Source organism: Brassica napus, chromosome C7 (assembly GCF_020379485.1).
Source record: "Brassica napus cultivar Da-Ae chromosome C7, Da-Ae, whole genome shotgun sequence".
Lineage (NCBI taxonomy): Eukaryota > Viridiplantae > Streptophyta > Magnoliopsida > Brassicales > Brassicaceae > Brassica > Brassica napus.
Window position 1 is genome coordinate 54,807,137 of NC_063450.1, and position 20,529 is coordinate 54,827,665.

The window sequence follows — 20,529 nt, forward strand, 5'->3', positions numbered from 1 at the left end:
ACTGTATATGGGTTTCTAGGAAAACATTCAAATGGGGGTTTAGGCCTTTATAGTGATATAATTCAGGGCCCAAAGTGTGTGATATTTTATTTTAATTTCTCACAAAACAACGTCTGAAAAGCGCGAAAAAGAAAAAGAAAAAAACGAAAATCTAAAAATCTCAATTGTTCAACTTTTCTCTCTCTCTCTCTCTCTAGGGTTTAAGCAGGCTGGCGGAGTGGTGTTTGTTTCAATGGCGAACCCTAAATCGGTCGATCCGTCCCTATGGTGGGATTCGTTTGGATCTCTTCTGAGCTCGCTGGAGAATGCATCTCTCTCTGATGAACTTCCACAGCCCATCGTAAAACATCTCTCTTCCTTCCCCCCTTCATGTATGCGATTCTTTGTGTGCTAAATTGGTTTGATATCTCAAATTCAGGCGGAGAAGTTGGAGGAAAACCACGCGTGGTTCGTTAACACTCTGTCCATGTTCAAACCACCGAGTGGGAAATCAAAAGACGCTTTGGATTCGGATGTAGTCAAGATCAAGGAGCACCGTTTGGTGATTAAGCCCCACCTCAAACAAAAAGCCCTTCGAATCAGCTCTCATCTGGTTAGCTCCTACGAAAATTATACATATCGTTCCGTAAAATGGCATATGATTAGATAAGTAAATCTGATATGGTTCTGAAAAATGTGACAGAATCTAGATGAAATCCAATCATACATCCTCGTGGAAAGATGTACGGAGCAGGAATATGGAACAACTGACTCTGTATCTCAAGATCTCGTTGACATGGTTACCACCTTACTACTACTACTTCCTTTTCAAACTTATCATTTTGTAAGCTGTTAGGATTGCACCCCCTTATATCTTCATCTTTCTTGCTAACACCTTTGCTTTCCTTCTGTTCCAATTCTATTTTTTTGAAGATTTTGCTTCAGTATTACATCGAGCGCCAGTGCCTACTCAAGTGTACAAAGCGTATTCTCACCCATGCTTGTAAGTTCTTCCGCTGGAATGCAATATCTTTCCTAGTTTCATATTTCCTAACAAATATGGTCATTACTGATTGTGGCTTTTTGTATAGTATATACATCAAGAGAGGAAAGTACTATTAGGGACGCAGCTGTTAAGCTTATCTCGGATGGGCTTGAAAAACAACAATCGTCAGTTCTTGACAACCTTTTCTCCTCTTCTTTTCCACAGCACATGGTATGTCTTCAGATCAAGCTTATTATTTGGATTCTACTGATTTTGGGCTCTAATTCTGTTATTCCAATTACCACTGCCGGTCCAAATGAGATTTTATTTACAAACAAAAACTTTTGTAGGATGTCAATCTATTTACTTTGTGGTCGGAGGAGACACTGATTGAGGACAATTTGGTGTTGGATATTCTTTTCCTTCTTTACCATGAATCATTTCACACTTGTAATGGAGAAAGATGGAGAACTCTGTGTTCCTTATACAAGGTATCTTGTTTCATTTGCCACATGGTCAAGGCCGCTTTCAGTAACCAACCTTGTTAACTCATAAGTGCTGTGCTACAGGGAATTCTTTTGGGCTCCTATAGCTTTTGGAAGCTGGCGGTGTCAGCTGAAGCACAGCATTCTGCATGCCGTGTAAAAATTCAGTTGTTGATGATTCTTATCGACACGCTGGATATGGAGAATTTGTTACAAATGGTTCATGACGGATTGCCTTTCAGGTTTGTTTATCTAACTCTTCATGAACACTGCACGAGAAAGCTAACTTTCTTCAAACATGATACATAACCAGCGATTTCCCTTATCCTACTTTCCCCTGAATATCTATCGATATGGCCTAAAGTTTATATTTTTCTTATAAGGTCTGGCCCTTGTGTTTTTTCCATTATTGATGTCCAAGAGATGGATGCAACAATCTCTAGCCTCAACACTCTCGAAGTAAAAGAAGCAGGACCTCTAGTCCTTGCATGGGCAGTATTTCTGTGTCTTATTTCATCACTTCCTGGGAAGGAGGAAATTCCTTTCCTGATGGTATGAAAGTGAGAAAGTTCCATTTTCCATTCAGAGGACACACGTAGTTCATGTATATAATTAGTTTTTCTTCACAACCAGGAGATAGATCACGTGAGCTATGTTCATCAAGCTTTTGAGGCAGCATCATTGAGCTATTTCCTTGGCGTTCTTCAAAGTAATGTGTTGAATGATTTCGATGTAAGTTGAGAGATTAAATTTCAGTTACCGAGCGTGGCTTAGTGTGTTTTCTACTTTTTTGTCATTGGCATTTTCCTTTTCAGCATTGGCATTTTTCCTTTTCGGCATTTATTTATATTTTAAATAATGTTTTATGTTACTTAGCCTCTTCAAACTTTGTTCATGTCATCCTTCCCTATGCTGATTCATCATTATTTTAAACCTTTCTCAGGGACCAATCTCTGGCTTTCGTAGTGTCTTGAGGACTTTTATTTCATCATTTATTGCGTCTTATGAGATCAATATTCAGGTATAACTCCATCACTGTGGATAATGAATTATATATTTGTAGACTGTTTCAGAATCTTACTCATCTCAACATTCTGGCAGCTGGAAGATGCCAATCTGGAGTTAATACTGGAAATCCTTTGCAAGGTTTATCAAGGAGAGGTCTGGTTTTCGCATGTTATCTTAAAGTTTTCCTCTATGGTACCCATCCATAAATGCTTATCGTGTGCCTCCATTTTTCAGGAGTCCCTCTGTAGTCAGTTTTGGGATCGAAAAAGTTCTGTTGATGGCCCTATCCGGTGTCTTCTCTTTGATTTGGAGAGTGAATTCCCGTTCAGAAGTGTGGAATTCATTCGTCTCTTGTCGTCCCTGAGTGAAGGAAGTTGGCCTGCCGAATGTGTGTAAGTAGTAATCTGACAATATACTATGTGCACCTATGTACTTTTTCTGGAACTTTTCTTTTTGGACGAAAGCAATGTTCTGCATAAAGGCAGGATACTCTGTACACATCATCTAAGCTTCCCTTGTTGCCTCACAAAAGACTTTCTTATTTACGGTTTCCAACCATCATCCTGCTGTAATCTGCTATGCTTTCTCTGTGCAGATACAACTTTCTGGATAAATCAGTCGGGATATCAACCTTATTTGATATTACTAGTGACTCTGTAGTAGATGGTGCTTCCCAGTTTGTTGAAACTTCCCAGCCGTTGCAAATTCCAGGTCTTGAAGGTTTAGTTATTCCCAGCAATACCCGTGGGCGAATTTTGAGAGTAATCAATGAAAACACTGGCCTTGTGCGGTGGGAGGTAAATGATATCTCAAAGACAAATTCTCCAGTGTTCTCTCTTTTTTGGTGTTAGTGCTATTAAATGGTTTATTTTGAGAAATATTGATTCATGAAATACATTTTCTTTTCCAAGTATTCACTCTCCGGCGCTACACTGTTGATCATCCATTTGGCCAATGTACTCTACACTGGTAACAATAGTGAAGCTTTTGTGATTCTCGAGCTGGTTCGTCGAATGGTAACATTTAACAAGGTAACTGCATTGCTCCATCCTATTTTCTTTAATCGAGGTTTATGAAGTATGGATTGCTGTAGTATTTGTACACCATGACATAGACTGTGGCCTTATCTTGCTTTGAATCAATTCTTCTCGGAGCATTTTCTTAAAATTTAAATCAAAGGCCCTACGGCTGTATGTTTATCTATCAAAAGATATGCGTCCTTGTTTTTCCTTCTCTGACCATGACCATGTTTTATTAATTGATGTCAGGCCGTATGTTTCTCCTTACTGAATATCAGTCACTTCTTTCATGTTAATGAATCTTACATGAATGAGAAGCTGGAAAGTGATGTGAGGTGAAGTACTTGCATTTTATTTCTTTCCTAATACGCTATGTTCTTTGGATGCTTTAAAAGAGAGTGCTCTCTGTGATTTTTACAGAGTGGTTGACATAATTTGCAATTCAGTCAGAAGCTTGACTTTTGACTCTAGCGGTGCAGCTATGATGGCAATGGCTATTGATATCTTAGCTAAGCTGTTGCGATGGTAATTACTTGTCTTGGTTATCAAAAAAATTCTCTAATATGCCTTTTTATCAAATATCTGCCTTACTATTAACCGTCATGTACAGCATCTTGTCATATAATGTTCGTTAGAATTTGGTATAAGCTCTATGGGAACTTTGCTAGCTAACTTGATTTTCTCTTTGAACAGTTCCCCATCAAATGTTGCTCCCATGGTTTTAAAGGCAAATATATTTGACATGACTTCAGGGCCAGGCGTCCCAGACAGTGGATACAATATTTCTTTGAGGTTGGACCACAAATATCACATACAATGTCCTATTTTATAATTTTGTTGATTTTTCAAATGTACCCAGTTATAGGCCGTACCCATGGAAGTTTACCATACTTATTTAATTTATAAGAGGCTCACTATTGAAAAGTACTAGTTTTTTTTTCCTGAGTGTTACACTCTCCATAGAAACTAGGCGTAGATGGATGAATTTACTTTTTTTTTACTCCATAATGTTGTGAGTTCTCTGGCTGCATTCTAATTTCTGATGGTATGACAACATTTTGCTCTTCCTGTTGTTGTACATACAAAAAGTGGATCTTGGTCGCTCTCCGGGAAACTGGCAAAAATGATCTTGATTGATTGCGAGAAGAATGATACAAGCTGCCCATTGGTCATATCAGGCAAGTTTGTCGTAGAATATTGTTGGATGTGTTATCTGCATGAGTGTCTCGGTTCTCTGTTTATTTAAACTGTCGCCGTTATTACTTAACGTTATTTGTTTCTGTATATTGCAGTTCTGGAATTCACCATGCAGCTTGTGGAGGGGGGAGTGGAGAATGACGTAGTACTTGCTCTAATTGTTTTCTCGTTGCAGTATGTTCTTGTTAGTCATGAGTCTTGGAAATACAATCATGGGCATATACGTTGGAATGTGACACTAAAGGTACCTTGCTAATTACCCGCCCCGCTCTTCTACTACCTACCGGGCATATTATTGGAGTCAATGGCTTCCTAGCTAATTTCTTATGATATCTTCTCTTTTTTTGGGTCGGGTACTCCAGGTCATTGAAGTGATGAAAACGTGTCTCAGATTCAGTAAATTCTCCGCCAAGCTGAAGGATGTTCTCCTTGATATCTTGCTTAACGATGCCTCTGTTCACAACGCTCTCTTCCGAATCATTTGTACGACTGCACATACTTTAGAGGTTTGGATATGCTCTGGATTAAACTTTTTTTCTACAGTTCTAGTCTAAGATGCTTTAATTGATTTCCTTTTCCGCATCATTGCAACAGAACCTTCGTGTACACCGTTTTATTGAACCAGCAGAGATTGAAGGATGGCAACTTTCGATAGTCTCTGTTTTGGATGTTTTAGACATCACGCTCTCCCAATCTTCTCAGGTAAAAGTGTTGTCTCGTCTCTAGGCTTGTTAAAACCTTTACAAGTACATCCTATAACAGACAATAGCAACTGTTTACTTTACAAGTACGCTCGAAAGATTTCTTCAAGGTGATCTTGAGTAAACTCTTACTATTTTAGTTTTGCAAATTTAACTCATATACATTGAATTTTGCTTCGGTCAGCTATAGTTTTTGGAATGTATTTTTTCTCACTGAAATGTATGTGGTTGGTTATACTTGTTCCCTTCCAGGCATTGTGGAAGTTGATATTTTGCTATTAATTGTTGCAGAGTACAGATTCTGGTCTTCCCGTGTTTCATCAAACTATGCTGTCTTCTACATCTAAACCAATCCCAGTCGTGGCAGCTATCACATCGTTTATATCTTACTTCCGGAATCCTGTATGAACTTCATCCAAATTCGCAGAAGTTGATACTTTGCTCAATTACATGTCTAAATATCAAATGTTTCCTGCAGACTATCCAGATTTGTGCTGCTAAAGTGCTTTCAAAGTTATATGCCATGGCAGAATCATCACAACTCTATATAATAAGCAAAGCAGGCTTTGGTCTAGACGATAAACAGGTTAGAATTGCATCTCTCTGTTATTTCGTTCATTTGGTATGTTACTATGTTCTGCTGTATATACATATAGATCAATTTCTAGCTTTTTTTAGATCACAGATTTAAGAACTTCGGTTAGCCAGATCATACTTGATCCATCGGAACCAAATGAAGATCTAGTCATTGCCACGATGAAACTACTAACTGTTGCGGCAAGATATCAGGTTACTTCCAATTCTTGATTTTCTTGTTAAAAGCCTTAGGGGTTATTTAAATCTCTGTTTGTGTCATCATACTGAGTTTCTTTCTTTTCAGCCTGCTCTTTTAGTTGCCCTATTTGATTCAAGCGAAGACTCAGATGCTGGTAAATTAAAACAGTCAGACAAAGAGACTTCCTCAGGTCCTGAATTGGCTTGTAAATCTCGATTATTGCACATTATCCTGCAGCATGTTGAGAGAGCAACTGATTTTGTCAATAGGTACGTTAAAGGATGAAATATATTTCAATCTGTTATCTAGTTACACCGAGTTTCTATAAGATACATGTATTCCTGACATACTTATGCTGATGGTCTCCCGTACTCCAGATACCCGGATATATTACTGAGTTTACTTGGTTTTCTCAAAACCCTTTGGCAAGAGGCTGGCCAATACGCGAATTTGTTGGAACCATTCAAGGCGTCAAAAAGGTTGTGGCAGGAATTTTCCAACATCATATCCCAGGTGTCTAAGCTAAAGGATTCGTCAGTTGGAAGATTAGGCAAGGAAGAAATCTCTAAGTTGTATGTGAAATATCAGTGTCAGTCTTCTGTTTTGGAAATTCTGGCGTGCAACATGTTTTTGAACAAGAAATTGTTGTTTGCGGAGTCACTTAAAAAATCATGGTTGGAGCAGAAAGAGAAGACAAATAAAGCTGTCTCACCATCCAAATTATCTCTGACAGCTGCTTCAGATCCCAAGGATATCTTTTCAAAATGGTGTGATGTGTCTGTTTTAGATGGCCTTATCCAGTCAGTTTCATCTTTAGATGGTGAAATTGAAATAAACGTACAATCAAAGGTTCGTCTTCTTTCTGGCATATCCTTTACTTAGCACAACAACAGTAGGTAGAGTTTTGTCACACTTCGCAGCGTTCGTTTAGGTGCTCCACCTTTCAGAAATAGTGATTCTAAGTTGCTCATTTCTGCAATGATAGGTTGCCGCCGTTTTACTTATTGTGCATTTGATTGTGAAACTGGAAACATCTGGCGCAGGAGCATTGTCTATGTCTTTAGTTGGGAAGATCAAAGTCATTTCAGAAATGGTATGTTCCTCTCTTTTGAATCAAATTATATTGTTGGTCTCTTCGACATAATTTTGAAGGCCTTGTCTAATCGGATTCTCTTGTGTAACAATCTGTTGACAGCTTTGTGCCCAACCTGCTTTTTCTGAGTTGTTAGCACAATATTCAAAGCTTGGTTATAGGTAAGAATTGTTTTATACGTTGTTACTAAATTTAAGAATTCTACGAGGGGAACCATGCTACTCCTTGTGATATTTAACCATTCGTTCTCCTGTTATTATATTATCAACTTATCATCTTTTGGGTTCTATTGCTAGTGGAGGGAAGGAGCTGATGCCTATGATTCTCAGCGACCTATACTGTCATCTGCAAGGGAAACTTGAGGGTCGTGATATCCCAACTGGTCCATTCAAAGAGCTTTTCCAGTTTCTAGTTGAGTCGGGATTTTGGGAGAAATACAAACAGAGTACTGATATAGACAAAAATATGGCTTTGGGGGACAATATTTTGTTTGACATTCAGCACATACGAACAGAATTAGGTACTGCTATTTGGGATTTTTCCGAGTGGAAGACATCTAAAGCAACGACAGAGGAAATGCTGAGTTACATGCAGAGAGCAAACTCGATGGTTTTAATCTCAACTTCGCAGGTCTCTGCTTTGCATGCACTGATATCCGTCTTGATTCTTTACGAGGATAATGTAAGTTTCTTTGTTCTAAATAGCGATGCTGCGACCCTTTCTTTAATATGACTTGTCCCATGTACATTCATGGCTTTGGATTGTCCTTCCATTTAACATATTAGTTGATAACTAAACCAAACGCAGTAGACCCTAGAAAAGTTGCATGTCTTAATTCATGCTTTAGAAACTTATAAACCCTACACCTTTTGTGCAGTCTCTTGAAGACAGTGTGGCTGTAGAAAGGAAAGTCCCTGCTCGGGTCACTCTTTCAAGCATTGATGAAGTGTGCGAAAAATTCTCCTCCAGGGTTGATTCACTTGCCTCTCTCTGGGACGCCCCCAAGATTGTGTTCGATATACTCACAGCACAAGCAGACTTGCTATCCCGCCTTTTGAAATCGGGAAAGAAAAATCTGCCATCATCTGTTTGTGCACTTGTCCTGAGAAATGTTGGGCCAGGCCTTAAAATCCTCGGTAGTTTGAGGCATTCAAATGCTATATTAAAGAAGACGGTAAACCTCCTGCTTGAGGTGCTGCTTCTGGTTGTGGGTTCTGGTTCAGACAGCTCAAACTCAAGTGAGATGGGACATATGGCAGCCAGAGATCTTGCAGAAATATCTGATGCGACAATTGGATTATTACCCCTTCTCTGCAACTTCATGGGGAATCCCGAGTACTTGACTCTCTGCCTGACCACGGTAGACTTGATTCTCAGAGATTTTTTGACGCCAGAGACATGGTTCCCAATTATACAGAGTCATCTCCGCTTGCAGCATGTTATACTGCAGCTTCAGGATAAGAAATCCTCGGCATCCGTTTCAGCAATAATGAAGTTTTTCTTAACTATTGCTCAAGTTCATGACGGTGCTCAGATGCTTCTTAATTCCGGATTTTTCTCGACTCTAAGAGCTTTGTTCATTGACTTGCCAGATGGAATATCTACTTTGGTATCTGACGATGAAAAGGGCGGGCTGCTAGATAAGAAAGAAAAACCGCAGCATATGTGGGGACTCGGTTTAGCTGTGGTTACGGCGATTGTTAATTCTCTAGGATCCGTTTCTGTGGGTGCGGATATCGTGGAGAGTGTAATATCTTACTTTTTCTCAGAGAAAGGTTACATGATCTCTTATTATCTGTCTGCGCCGGATTTCCCTTCTGATGATCGTGAAAAAGTGAGAGCAAGAACTCAACGGACATGGACATCCCTTGCTTATCTGAGAGAAACCGAGCATACTCTCCTTCTGATGTGTGCATTAGCAAGCCATTGGAGATCATGGGTTAAGATTATGAAGGAGATGGATTCTCCATTAAGAGAAATGACTATACATCTCTTGGCCTTTATCAGCAAAGGCGGTCAACGCCTGAGAGAGTCTCATATCATAACATCTCATCTGTTATGCCCTCCAGTAGTGAAAGAAGAGTTTGATTCCTGCAAAAGACAGTCGGTTATCAACAGCAAACACGGATGGTTTGCTCTAGCACCGTTAGTCTGTGTCGGGAAACCCAAGCTCGGTGCTGTATCAATCTCGACTGCTCTAGTTGTTAGGGGGCAAACGACAGAGCAACCTGGATCTGTTCCTCAGTCACACTTTACAGACTCGGTTGCGGTACAGATTTATAGAGTGGCTTCTCTCTTGTTGAATTTTCTATGTTTACAAGCAGAAGGTGTAGTTAAACGGGCAGATGAAGTGGGATATGTAGATCTTGCTCATTTCCCTGAGCTTCCAGAGCCGGAGATTTTGCACGGTCTACAGGTATGATAACTCAGAGGACAAGCACGGTGTTTCTGTTTTTACCCTTGTTTTAACCCTTTTTTTCTACGACTAGTACTACAATATTGTATTTTAAAATGCAGGACCAAGCCACAGCGATTGTCGCTGAGCTTTGTGATAATTACAAAGAGGTTCCTAATGAAGTCAAGAAGCTGTGCCTCCTGTTGCTCCAAATAACAGAGAAGTCGTTATATTTGGAACTCTGTGTAGTTCAGGTTTGCAGGATCCATCAAGTCTTTGGCCGTGTGGATAACTTCTCAAAAGACTTCAAAAAGCTAGTGAAAGGTGGTAACAATCAATTGATTTTTAGAAATGCACGATCAATTTAGTAGCAAGGTGTAGAAAAATGGCTGGTGTTTTTTAACATATGCTTATTTCTAATGAGCAGCTGCAGAAGCGCATGCGTACTTGGAACCGTCTATGGATTCACTGAAGAAAATAGCTGTGTTTCTGTATCCTGGATTGCTATAGGTACGAGATTTTTTTTTTTAACATGGAGGCTTGTTTGTTCTTCAGTGTGACTGTATTATTGGAGCATTGACCATATGTAAGTCAAGATATTAGATGCTATGCATGTATAAACTTTAATGTTGGGCTCATGCTGACCACTCATTTTGGGCCGTTCGTCACGTAACGCTGTTGCATTCATTTTTTATTCGCTTTTACCTCTCAACAAATTCTTTTGATTGGTTCTCTCATTATAGACCACAGAAAGTGCACTCCCGAATAATCCTTCTTCTTATTCTATATGCTCAGCTTTTGATAAATCATTGTTATCCATCTTTCTGGTTGTAAATTCTCGTGATGTGTAACTTAACCACGGTTAAGTCTTTAGCAGCTGTTGAGATCTTTCCACGTGTATCAATCTCGTGGCCACTCTCCCACTATAAATCAGGACCTCGTCGCTGATTCATCCACAAAGCTTGCGTTTTTGATCTAATCGACAATGGCGTTCCCAAAGGTTTTCTTCGATATAAGCATAAACGGCCAGGCAGCGGGAAGGATCGTGATGGAGTTGTATACGGATAAGACTCCGAAGACGGCTGAGAATTTCAGAGCTCTGTGCACTGGAGAGAAGGGAGTGGGGCGTAAGGGAAAACCCCTTCACTTCAAGGGATCCTCCTTCCACCGAGTGATCCCCAATTTCATGTGCCAGGGAGGTGATTTCACCGCCGGGAACGGGACAGGAGGTGAGTCCATCTACGGTGATAAGTTCGAGGACGAGAACTTTGAGAGGAAGCACACCGGTCCCGGTAACCTTTCCATGGCGAACGCCGGAGCTAACACCAACGGATCTCAGTTCTTCATCTGCACCGTAAAAACAGATTGGCTTGACGGTAAGCACGTGGTGTTCGGGCAGGTGGTGGAAGGGTTAGACGTGGTGAAGGCGATCGAGAAGGTGGGATCGTCGTCTGGAAAGCCGTCGAAGCCGGTGGTTATCGCCGATTGTGGACAGCTCTCTTAGATGATCTCTCATCCATCCCTCATTATAAGTATAGCGTCAGCGTCCTTGTCCTATGTTATATATGTTTGGTGTCTCGTTTGTATGTGTAGTCATCATATAAGCTTGGTGTGTGTTCTCATGGCAGTCTTTTGGATTGCTAGAGAGAAACTCGTCACCCTAATTACCTACTACCATAAATAAAGAGCTTTACAAATATTGAACATCTTGCAATAAATCTGATTTATTTTCGGGCCGGTTCGGGTTTCTGGGTCCAGGCCAGGCCTAATCATATCATTTCTTAATCTACCCCGGGTGTGATATGGGCTTAAATGAAATGGGTGTTGCAGAGAGATGATTGTCTTAGTTTTGAAACTAAGCAATCTACCTAAAGCCTATTCGGCCCGTAAATACAGGCCTCAAACCCACAATTATTTGTATAAATGAAGTTAGAAAAGGAAGGAAGGGGGGTATTTAGTGCTTATCGGTCGGGTCGGGTCCAAATCTAAGAAGTGTGCCTCCTGACTTTCTCTCTACGACACAATTTGAAGAAGAAAAAAAAGCTTCTCAAGATGGTTCTGGAGGTGATTTGGATTTCTTCGTTCGTTGATCTCCTTGTTTGATTCTTACTTAGATCACTGTGTTTGAATGTTTTGATTTGGTGCGTAGGCGACAATGATATGCATCGACAACTCCGAGTGGATGAGAAACGGAGATTACTCACCCTCTAGGTTACAAGCTCAAACCGAAGCTGTCAATCTTCTCTGCGGTGCCAAAACCCAGGTAATATTAAACGCTGGATTCGATTAGGGTTTGTTTAGATTGTGCTGATTTGGTGGGGTGGGGGGGGATCTTTCGTTTCGCAATCGCAGTCGAATCCAGAGAACACGGTGGGGATCTTGACAATGGCAGGGAAAGGAGTTAGAGTTTTGACGACGCCTACCTCTGATCTTGGCAAGATTCTGGCCTGTATGCACGGTATGTATCAAAGCCATTGGAAGTTGGTTTGGTTGCTTTTCTACAAGGAATCAATTTGTGTTGACACTTTTTTTATTTTTAGGCCTCGATGTTGGAGGAGAGATTAACTTAACGGCAGCCATCCAGATTGCTCAGCTTGCTCTTAAGCATCGCCAAAACAAGAATCAACGCCAACGGATTATTGTTTTCGCTGGAAGGTACTCTCTTTCTTGTCTTTGTGCATAGTATGTAATAGTTTTCTCATGTTTGTGTTGTGCTTCTGCATTTTTTTAGCCCAATCAAGTATGAAAAGAAGGCCTTGGAGGTTGTTGGCAAAAGGCTCAAAAAGAATAGTGTCTCTCTTGACATTGTCAATTTTGGTGAAGATGACGATCAGGATAAGCCTCTGAAACTGGAGGCCCTCCTTTCTGCTGTCAATAACAACGATGGTAGCCACATTGTTCATGTTCCTTCTGCTGCCAATGCTCTCTCCGATGTCCTCCTCAGGTACCCCTCTTCCTTGCCTCGACTTCAAACATTGTGGTTTGCTTTAGGTCTTTGTTTTGATCTAGTTGTTTTTATGTAGAGTTGACAAGTGTTGTTATCATGGTTTTACTAGTGGAATTATCTTCCTGATCTGTAACTCTTAATTTTGCTTGCAGCACACCTGTATTCACTGGTGATGAGGGTGCAGCTGGGTATGTTTCTGCTGCAGCTGCAGCCGGTGGTGACTTTGACTTTGGTGTTGATCCAAATATCGATCCAGAGCTTGCTCTTGCCCTTCGGGTCTCCATGGAGGAGGAGAGAGCAAGGCAAGAGGCTGCTGCTAAGAAGGCAGCTGATGAGGCAGGTCAGAAAGACCAAGATGGGGCTTCTGCTTCGCAGGAGACGGTTGCTAGGACAACTGAGAAGAACGCTGAACCAATGGTTAGATGTTAGCCTTTTCGTGTGCCTTGCCTTCTCTGTAAAGCACTATTATTTATTTAGGCACATTGTTTATCATACACTTCTTTTGTTATCAAAAAAATTGTGGCAGGATGAGGACAACGCATTGCTAAATCAGGCAATTGCTATGTCCGTAGGTGATGTAAACATGTCAGAAGCGGCGAATGAGGACCAGGACTTGGCTTTAGGTGAGTAGACTTGTGTGGTAAAATCATATTTGTGGCTTGTAAATGGATCGTTCGGAAGATTGATTCGGTTCATTTGGGTGATCCTTATATTTGTGATGAACCTTGTGCAGCTCTTCAAATGTCAATGAGTGGGGAGGAGTCAAATGAAGCTATGGGTGCTGGAAACCTCTTAGGAGATCAAGCTTTCATATCATCTGTTCTCTCATCGGTAAGCGTTACTTTGATAAAGTCAAGATTTTTACAAACAAAATGTAAGAGAAAAGTGGATTGGTCCTAATAGTTTGTGAACACACAGCTTCCAGGGGTGGATCCAAATGATCCAGCGGTTCAAGCGCTGCTAGCGTCTCTGCCAGACGAATCAAAGGTGCGTCTTACATTGGTTTGAACATCTTTCGTCGGTCGATAAAACAAAGATTTCTGTGATTATGTAATATGTTAAAATTTGCAGCGTAACGAGGAGGAAGAGAGTAGTAGCAAAGGTGAGGATGAGAAGAAGTGAAGAGGAGACGAGACGTATCATGATGGCTCTCAATAAAATTCCTGTTTATCTCTTTGGTTTGGTTTGGTTTTGATAGAGAGATCATATTGGGACTGATGAAGAACTCTTGTATTATTAATCTCTCTGCCTTGTGACCTTGTTTGTTCTCTCGCTTTTTCATTAGTGTTATTAGTTGGTTCAAAAAATTCGGTGGCTTAGTTAGTCATGAACCTTGGACAAATCGTTGAATCAAGTCGGTCTAGTCGTAGAAACAGATTTTAAACCAGCCAAATCGGCAAGAGGTACATACAATTTCAGTGAAGATATTTTGTAAACCCACTTAAGGTAACACACAACCACCCATTGGGATAAAGAAGCCTGAAGCCAAGTTTAAAGACCCTACTAGCAGGATCGCCTCAACCAATTTCGTGGCCCTATACAATAATATAGATTTTTAATCTATTATTTTGAAAATTCGGCCAAAAAAAACTTTGTACGAATTACCAAAAGAAACATGAACTTTTGAGCTGACAAAAAAAACACCAAACTTTCATTGACTTTATAATTAATTAACAATGTTTTCGTTGACTTGCCAATTTAGCACGCCGTCAACAAATTTAACAGAAATATTTGACATCGTTTATTGTTGGCGTTAAGTGAAACGACGTCGTTTTATATGATTTGAAATTAAAAATATGTAGACCCCTGGATTCGAACCCAGGTTGGTTGGTCAAATGGCAAGGTATTTTACCACTAGGCTACTCACACTTTCAATGTACTTACTAACATGTTTACTTTTATTTGGTACATATTAATTATAAAAAATTCTCTAAAAACTTAATAAGATCTTTAAAATTCCAAAAAAATAAAAAATAAAGAAGATTTTTATAAAAAAAATTATTTTTCTTTCTAAAAAATAAAATTTTATTTTTCTTTCTAAAAAATAAATTTTATTTTTCTTTCTAAAAAATAAATTTTATTTTTCTTTTTAAAAAATAAAAACTCTTCCAAAATTTTCTAAAAACTTAAAAAGATCTTTAAAATTCCAAAAAAATTGAAAAAATAAAGAATTTTTTTATAAAATTAATTTTGAAATTAAAATAGAAAATAAAATTTTATTTTTTCTTTTCATAAAATAAAAAATCTTCCAAAATTTTCAATTTTTTAATACATTTGCTAAAAGTTGAAATCAATTATACACACATAAAAAGTTGATAATTGTAACTTTAATTTTTTGCATTTTATTATAATTTTTAAAAAATTTAGATTTTTTTTTAAAAAATGAAATTTTTGGAAACTTTTTGACTTTTTAAAGAAAAAAATATTTTAATTTTAATTCAAAATTAATTTTATGAAAATTTTGGGAGATTTTTCTTTTTTAAGAAATATAAAATTTTATTTTTTTAAAGAAAAATAAAATTTTATTTTCAATTTTAATTTCAAAATTAATTTTATAAAAAAATTCTTTATTTTTTTCAATTTTTTTGGAATTTAAAGTTCGTTTTAATTTTATAGAAAATTTTGGAAGAGTTTTTATTTTTTAAAAAGAAAAATAAAATTTATTTTCAATTTTAATTTCAAAATTGATTTTATAAAAAAATTCTTATTTTTCAATTTTTTGGAATTTTAAAGATCTTTTTAAGTTTTTAGGGAATTTTTTTATATTCAATCAGTATCAAATAAAAGTAAACATGTTAGTAAGTACATTGAAAGTTCCACTAGCCTAGTGGTAAAAGACCTTGCTATTTGACCAAACAACCTGGGTTCGAATCCAGGGGTCTACATATTTTTAATTTCAAATCATGTAAAACGACGTCGTTTCATCTCATTTGAAAACGACGCCGTTTCACTTAACGCCAACAATAAACGAAGTTAAATATTTCTGTTAAATTTGTTGACGGGGTGCTAAATTGGCAAGTCAGCGAAAACATTGTTAATTAATTCTAAAGTCAATGAAAGTTTGGTGTTTTTTTGGTCAGTCCAAAAGTTCATGTTTCTTTTGGCAATTCGTGGAAAGTTAAGGTTTTTTTTGGCCGAATTCTCATTATTTTAAACATTGATATTAGTATTCTACTATTCTTAATTCTTCTGCCCTATAGTTAGGGGTGGACACTTCGGTTATTTTCTCGGTTCGGATTCGGTTCGGTTAGATTCGGTTTGTGTTCGGTTCGGTTTGTATTCTGTTTGATTTGTATTCGGTTCGATTTATTTTTTGGATCAGTTTAGTTAGATTCTTCTTGAGAAATTATGTTTTACAACATAAATTATATAAACATAAACTATGTGAACTAAATTCAATATAAAATTCAAACAAAAACCATTAAAAAGTCACAAAGAGTATATATAAGAATTAAAACAAATGAAAGTTAACTAAAGTAAAAAAAAAAAACATCATTAAAATTAAAAAGCATCCAATGAATGACATATTTTAAAGGAAATATTTTGATGATTACATATTAAGTTAGAAGAATATACGTTAATCAATAAAAAATAGAAAATATGTGGTTTAGTATTAGAATTTTAGTATATTGGTATTACTAATATTTTTAATTTAAATAATTACAAAAACACATCCGAACCATTCGGGTTGGGAAAATATTCAACTGAATCGTTTGAAATAGACTTTGGTTTGGTTTGAATCAGTTTAACTCAGTTCGGTTCGGTTTTTTTGCCCACTCCTACCTTTAGTTGACCAAAAGAAAACTAAAAACTCATCCGCCCTATTGTTCACTCGTTTTTTTGGTAATCTCGTTTAAATGTTGATATTAGTATTCTAGTTGCAAACCTTACCATTCACGTATATGTAAAGTACACTACTAATGGAATTGCCAAAAATATTGCATAGAAAAATGAACTATCAAGTAGACCAGTGCCATCGTTAGACTTTTTGACCAATTAAGTTTTAACACGAATTTGATTTCTTCCCTTTTAGAGCAAGATAGTGAAAGACAAAAGAGTCGCGGATTCACAACTAGGACACTAAAATAATATATACTAGCTATAGATACGCGCTTTGCGCAGAATAAAATAATTTAGAAAATATATATATGTTAAAATTCAGAACTTATCGACATCAAAATATAGGAAAAGGAGATTAGGTTTTTTTCTTCAGTCATATCTATTCACGAACCTTAAGAAATGTAGAAAATGTTTTCTCTGAGGAGAAGTATAGTTTGTATCACATCATTCGTGTCTTTTTATAGGGTGAAGGCACGAGCTACATATTGATGGCGATGATATTGCAAATTCCGTGATTGTGTGATTAGTCAATAATGAATTTATATAAGTAAACTTTTGATTTGTATTTCCATTTGAGTTGCTATGATTACATTATTAACATAACAACAAAGATTAGTTTAGATTTATTCTTGCGCATGACTTAACACTTAAATATGTTATATTTATAATTTAGCATAAATTTTGGCATACGAATTAAATAGGACAATATTTAAGGAATCTATATATATACCAATAAATCTAAAATACCATATGTCTAATTTTATATCTATATATATGTTAGATCTTTACATTAAGACAAATGTCAAATTTTCTATATGAATCATATTTTGACATTGATTAATTACCTAATTTAAATTTTTGGAGACCCTATTAACTATACTTCTAACACGATTTTGAATATATATAACCCATCACTTAATTATTCAGCGTTGGGTATCTTTAGTTGCCATATAAATTGAAAGTGAAATGTGAAAATTAATCAGGTTAGAGGTGGATTGTTTGGTCCGGTCTACATATAGATGGAAGTCCGGTCCACTTTAAAAACGTATGTAGATACATACATATATTATATATATATATATATATATCTTATATTATTTGGTGTCCATATATATGCTAAATATTTTGTATTGCTAAAAGCTTTGCCTGATTATAAAATGTGTAGAACGTTAATTAAATATGTTTGGAACATAAAAGAAGGGAGCAGTTTATGATCTCTTGTTGTGGAGAGAAGTCACAACATTGGATCGTTTCATTCTCACGAACAAACCCATTAACTTGTTGAAATTGATTGCTGAAGGTAAGGGTCCACAGAGAAAACGTTAAAACCATACGAAAAATATGTATGTCGCAAAATAATAGTAACTAGATTAAGATACGTGCATTGCGCTGAATTAACATTATATATATAAATTATTTTTTGTATTAAATATTTTTACATATTATAAAATAATATATATATATAAGATAATTAAAAGTCAGTAACTATTAAATATATAATTAAATTGGTGCGAATATATAAATCAATTTTATTAATCCAAAAAAATATTTTTTTTATATTTGATAGGATATGTAATTAAATTTAAATGATGCTAACATAGATAATATATTTTAGTATATTTTTAATATTAATTTCTATTAAATGATGATTTCTACTCATATATATATTTTGATCATTTGTATCTTTTATAAAAAAAAATTAAATTACTGATAACAAAATTTTCATTGTGGGATTAATAGTTTTAGTAATTTATAATTTAAAAAAAAATAAGTTGCCAATGATCGTTCAAAACTTTTATCAAAAAAATTGTTCAAAGTAAATTTTGAAACTAAAATATTATATTTTATATGGTTTATAGTTTAATTTAAAACGACATATATATTAATCTTAATAATTAATTAAATTAGACTTTTTACTTACACAATTTTTGTAATCATTGGTATTTTGTCATAACAAAAATTTTAAACCATGGATCATAAAATTTGAATGTGAGACTTTTAACAATTTTAGTAATTTGTAGCCGTTTGTAAAAATTCAAAATATAACATATACATATTTAGTTTTTTTTATTATATGGTTATTATGGTTGTTTAATTTATTTAATAGTTTAAAATTAAACAAATATGATAGAAGATACACTATTTTTTTAATCAAATCTTTATTATTCAAAATAATTAATTGTCATATATACTTTAGCCACATTAGGCAATTCCGTAAATTTTATTTAAGGAAATAATAAAGTACATTAATGATGAATTTATTGTTAGTTTAGTAAAAAAATTATTATATAATTAGATAGACCAATAAATTTCTCTAATAATTCTAAGAATCATTTTAGTGATGACATGTGTTTACAAAAAGAAGTTGTAATATTTCTCAAATAATATATAAGGGATGGAAGTAAATCCAATGGCATCTCATTGTAATTATTCTAGATACTAAAGGGTAGATTTAAATGACAGCTGAGGTGAACTGTCAAGTTGACACGTATACAAAATGTCATATACGTAAATAAATTATCAATCGAAGGTTATTCTTTTATTTTGCTTTTTTTTCAATAATAAATGGATGTGACTGTTTAAATTTATTAGATACGAGTCATATGACTATTAACCTAGTAGACTGGTTAGTCTTCGTTTTTTTTTTTTTTAACACTGGTTTTGATTATATATAAAAAGTCACAGATATGGACCCTCTCAAAGGAAGGGAACGATACAACATCGAACTACAACACCAACAAACCCCATCCCAAAACAACTAGAAATCTTGATCTCTCCAAACTTCAACCCCAAGACAATCAAGATTACAAAAACCTGCTCTCATTCACGAACAACTCAAAAAGCCAACAAGGAGGACCCGAAGCCACATAGGATTGGTGACGATTTTCTCTGGTTACACTTGTAGCAATGAGGGATGCACATCTATTAGAATTTCGATAAACTACCAATAGTTGAGCATCCTTCACCGCCAGTAAAGCCTTTGAGATCTCCCCGCTCTGAAACGCATACAATGGCCAGTCCATAGGTTTCATCACCGCTTCAAATTCCTCCTTAAATTGACCTGCAAAAACCACCTTGCTAAGTTTGAGACTAGCCATACTCTCCACTGCCCATAGAATGGCTTGAAGTCTAGCCTCTTCCTTGTTTGGGATTTGAGCAAAGGAACTTCTACTGTGAAATAAAACCACCCCTCTGTGGTTCCTTACTACCCAGGCCACACCCAAGATTCGAGAATGTTTGTTCCAATCATATCCAATATTGCACATGGTCCAGTCCTTTGGTGGAGGACTCCATTTCAAGTTTTCTCTCTTCTCCTGAGTAGGTTCTGCTTTTGTTATTTCTTCCTCCATAGTCAGAGCCAAAAACCACTCTTCCGAATCCTCAAAGGCCTTTTGAGCTATCTCCTTTGCAGACCACTCATACCCTTTGAATAGAAATTCATTCCTGCTCTTCCAAATCCTCCATATTATCCAAGGCCAAGCTCTTTTGTTCTCATTCACTCCCAACCGTCTCTTTTTCAAGTCCACCAGGTACGAGATGTTCTGGTAGATAGACGTTTCATGAAAGCCAAATTCAGGTTGTGGAATGCCTGCTTCAGCCCACACTTGACGAGAAAGGGTGCACTGAAACAACAAGTGATTAATCGATTCTCCCTCATTCCCACAAATTTGACATCGACTATCCATCTTCACCCCTCTCGAGCTGAGCAAATCCGCTACTGAGATTGCATCACTCAAGGATTTCCATATGAAGATCCTAATTTTCGGAGCAGTGAGTACCTTCCATATAGAGTCCTTGAGAGGGTTCAAAGAGGGAAGAGCTAGCATCTCTGGGCAATTCTCCCTGGTCTTGGTATCACATGCGAGCCAGTAAGCTGATTTCACAGAGAATTTTCCTGATTTATTGAATTTCCAAGCATAGAAATCCTCTCTGTTTACAGCCGGCTGGTTCCTCAAAAGGATTTCTATGTCTCCTATCGCAAAGACCTGAAGTAGAGCCTCCACATTCCACCTCTTCGAAGTGTTATCAATAAGAGAAGCTACCTTATGATTAACCTCAAAGTGATTGTTCATCATCCAAGGAGCTCTCAGCCCCTCAACCGGGT

The 20,529-nt window shown here is 36.7% G+C and overlaps 3 protein-coding genes across 3 annotated transcripts; all 3 read left to right on the forward strand.

The window, feature by feature from the left end:
- The first annotated feature begins 111 nt into the window (after window positions 1-111).
- On the forward strand, window positions 112-10,273 carry LOC106410131. The gene is made up of 32 exons (XM_013850618.3): window positions 112-340; window positions 419-592; window positions 683-778; window positions 913-982; window positions 1,071-1,195; window positions 1,315-1,455; window positions 1,534-1,691; window positions 1,833-2,001; window positions 2,083-2,181; window positions 2,393-2,470; window positions 2,551-2,610; window positions 2,692-2,849; window positions 3,053-3,254; window positions 3,369-3,488; window positions 3,726-3,811; window positions 3,897-4,001; window positions 4,170-4,268; window positions 4,566-4,654; window positions 4,769-4,917; window positions 5,036-5,179; window positions 5,268-5,375; window positions 5,666-5,776; window positions 5,853-5,960; window positions 6,053-6,163; window positions 6,255-6,418; window positions 6,527-6,998; window positions 7,135-7,242; window positions 7,345-7,403; window positions 7,539-7,923; window positions 8,120-9,658; window positions 9,760-9,961; window positions 10,065-10,273. The coding sequence occupies exons 1-32, from the start codon at window positions 233-235 to the stop codon at window positions 10,145-10,147; spliced, it is 5,880 nt and encodes a 1,959-aa protein (XP_013706072.2). The 5' UTR covers window positions 112-232; the 3' UTR covers window positions 10,148-10,273.
- Window positions 10,274-10,394: 121 nt separating this feature from the next.
- LOC106410133 (peptidyl-prolyl cis-trans isomerase CYP18-3-like) lies at window positions 10,395-11,336 on the forward strand. The gene has a single exon (XM_013850621.3). It carries the CDS (start codon window positions 10,623-10,625, stop codon window positions 11,139-11,141), a length of 519 nt encoding a protein of 172 aa, XP_013706075.1. The 5' UTR covers window positions 10,395-10,622; the 3' UTR covers window positions 11,142-11,336.
- A 129-nt stretch (window positions 11,337-11,465) lies between these two features.
- On the forward strand, window positions 11,466-14,022 carry LOC106410132 (26S proteasome non-ATPase regulatory subunit 4 homolog). The gene is made up of 10 exons (XM_013850619.3): window positions 11,466-11,701; window positions 11,787-11,900; window positions 11,990-12,095; window positions 12,178-12,292; window positions 12,369-12,581; window positions 12,737-13,001; window positions 13,111-13,207; window positions 13,318-13,415; window positions 13,503-13,571; window positions 13,656-14,022. Exons 1-10 carry the CDS (start codon window positions 11,690-11,692, stop codon window positions 13,704-13,706), a joined length of 1,140 nt encoding a protein of 379 aa, XP_013706073.1. The 5' UTR covers window positions 11,466-11,689; the 3' UTR covers window positions 13,707-14,022.
- The last annotated feature ends 6,507 nt before the right edge of the window (window positions 14,023-20,529 follow it).

Coding starts and splice junctions, on each gene's coding strand:
- LOC106410131 (XM_013850618.3), top strand. CDS start 233: ATGGCGAACCCTAAATCGGTCGATCCGTCCCTATGGTGGGATTCGTTT. Junction 5,376..5,665: donor CGCTCTCCCAATCTTCTCAG/GTAAAAGTGTTG, acceptor TAATTGTTGCAG/AGTACAGATTCTGGTCTTCC. Junction 6,164..6,254: donor CTGTTGCGGCAAGATATCAG/GTTACTTCCAAT, acceptor CTTTCTTTTCAG/CCTGCTCTTTTAGTTGCCCT.
- LOC106410133 (XM_013850621.3), top strand. CDS start 10,623: ATGGCGTTCCCAAAGGTTTTCTTCGATATAAGCATAAACGGCCAGGCA.
- LOC106410132 (XM_013850619.3), top strand. Junction 11,901..11,989: donor TCTGCGGTGCCAAAACCCAG/GTAATATTAAAC, acceptor TCGCAATCGCAG/TCGAATCCAGAGAACACGGT. Junction 13,416..13,502: donor TATCATCTGTTCTCTCATCG/GTAAGCGTTACT, acceptor GTGAACACACAG/CTTCCAGGGGTGGATCCAAA.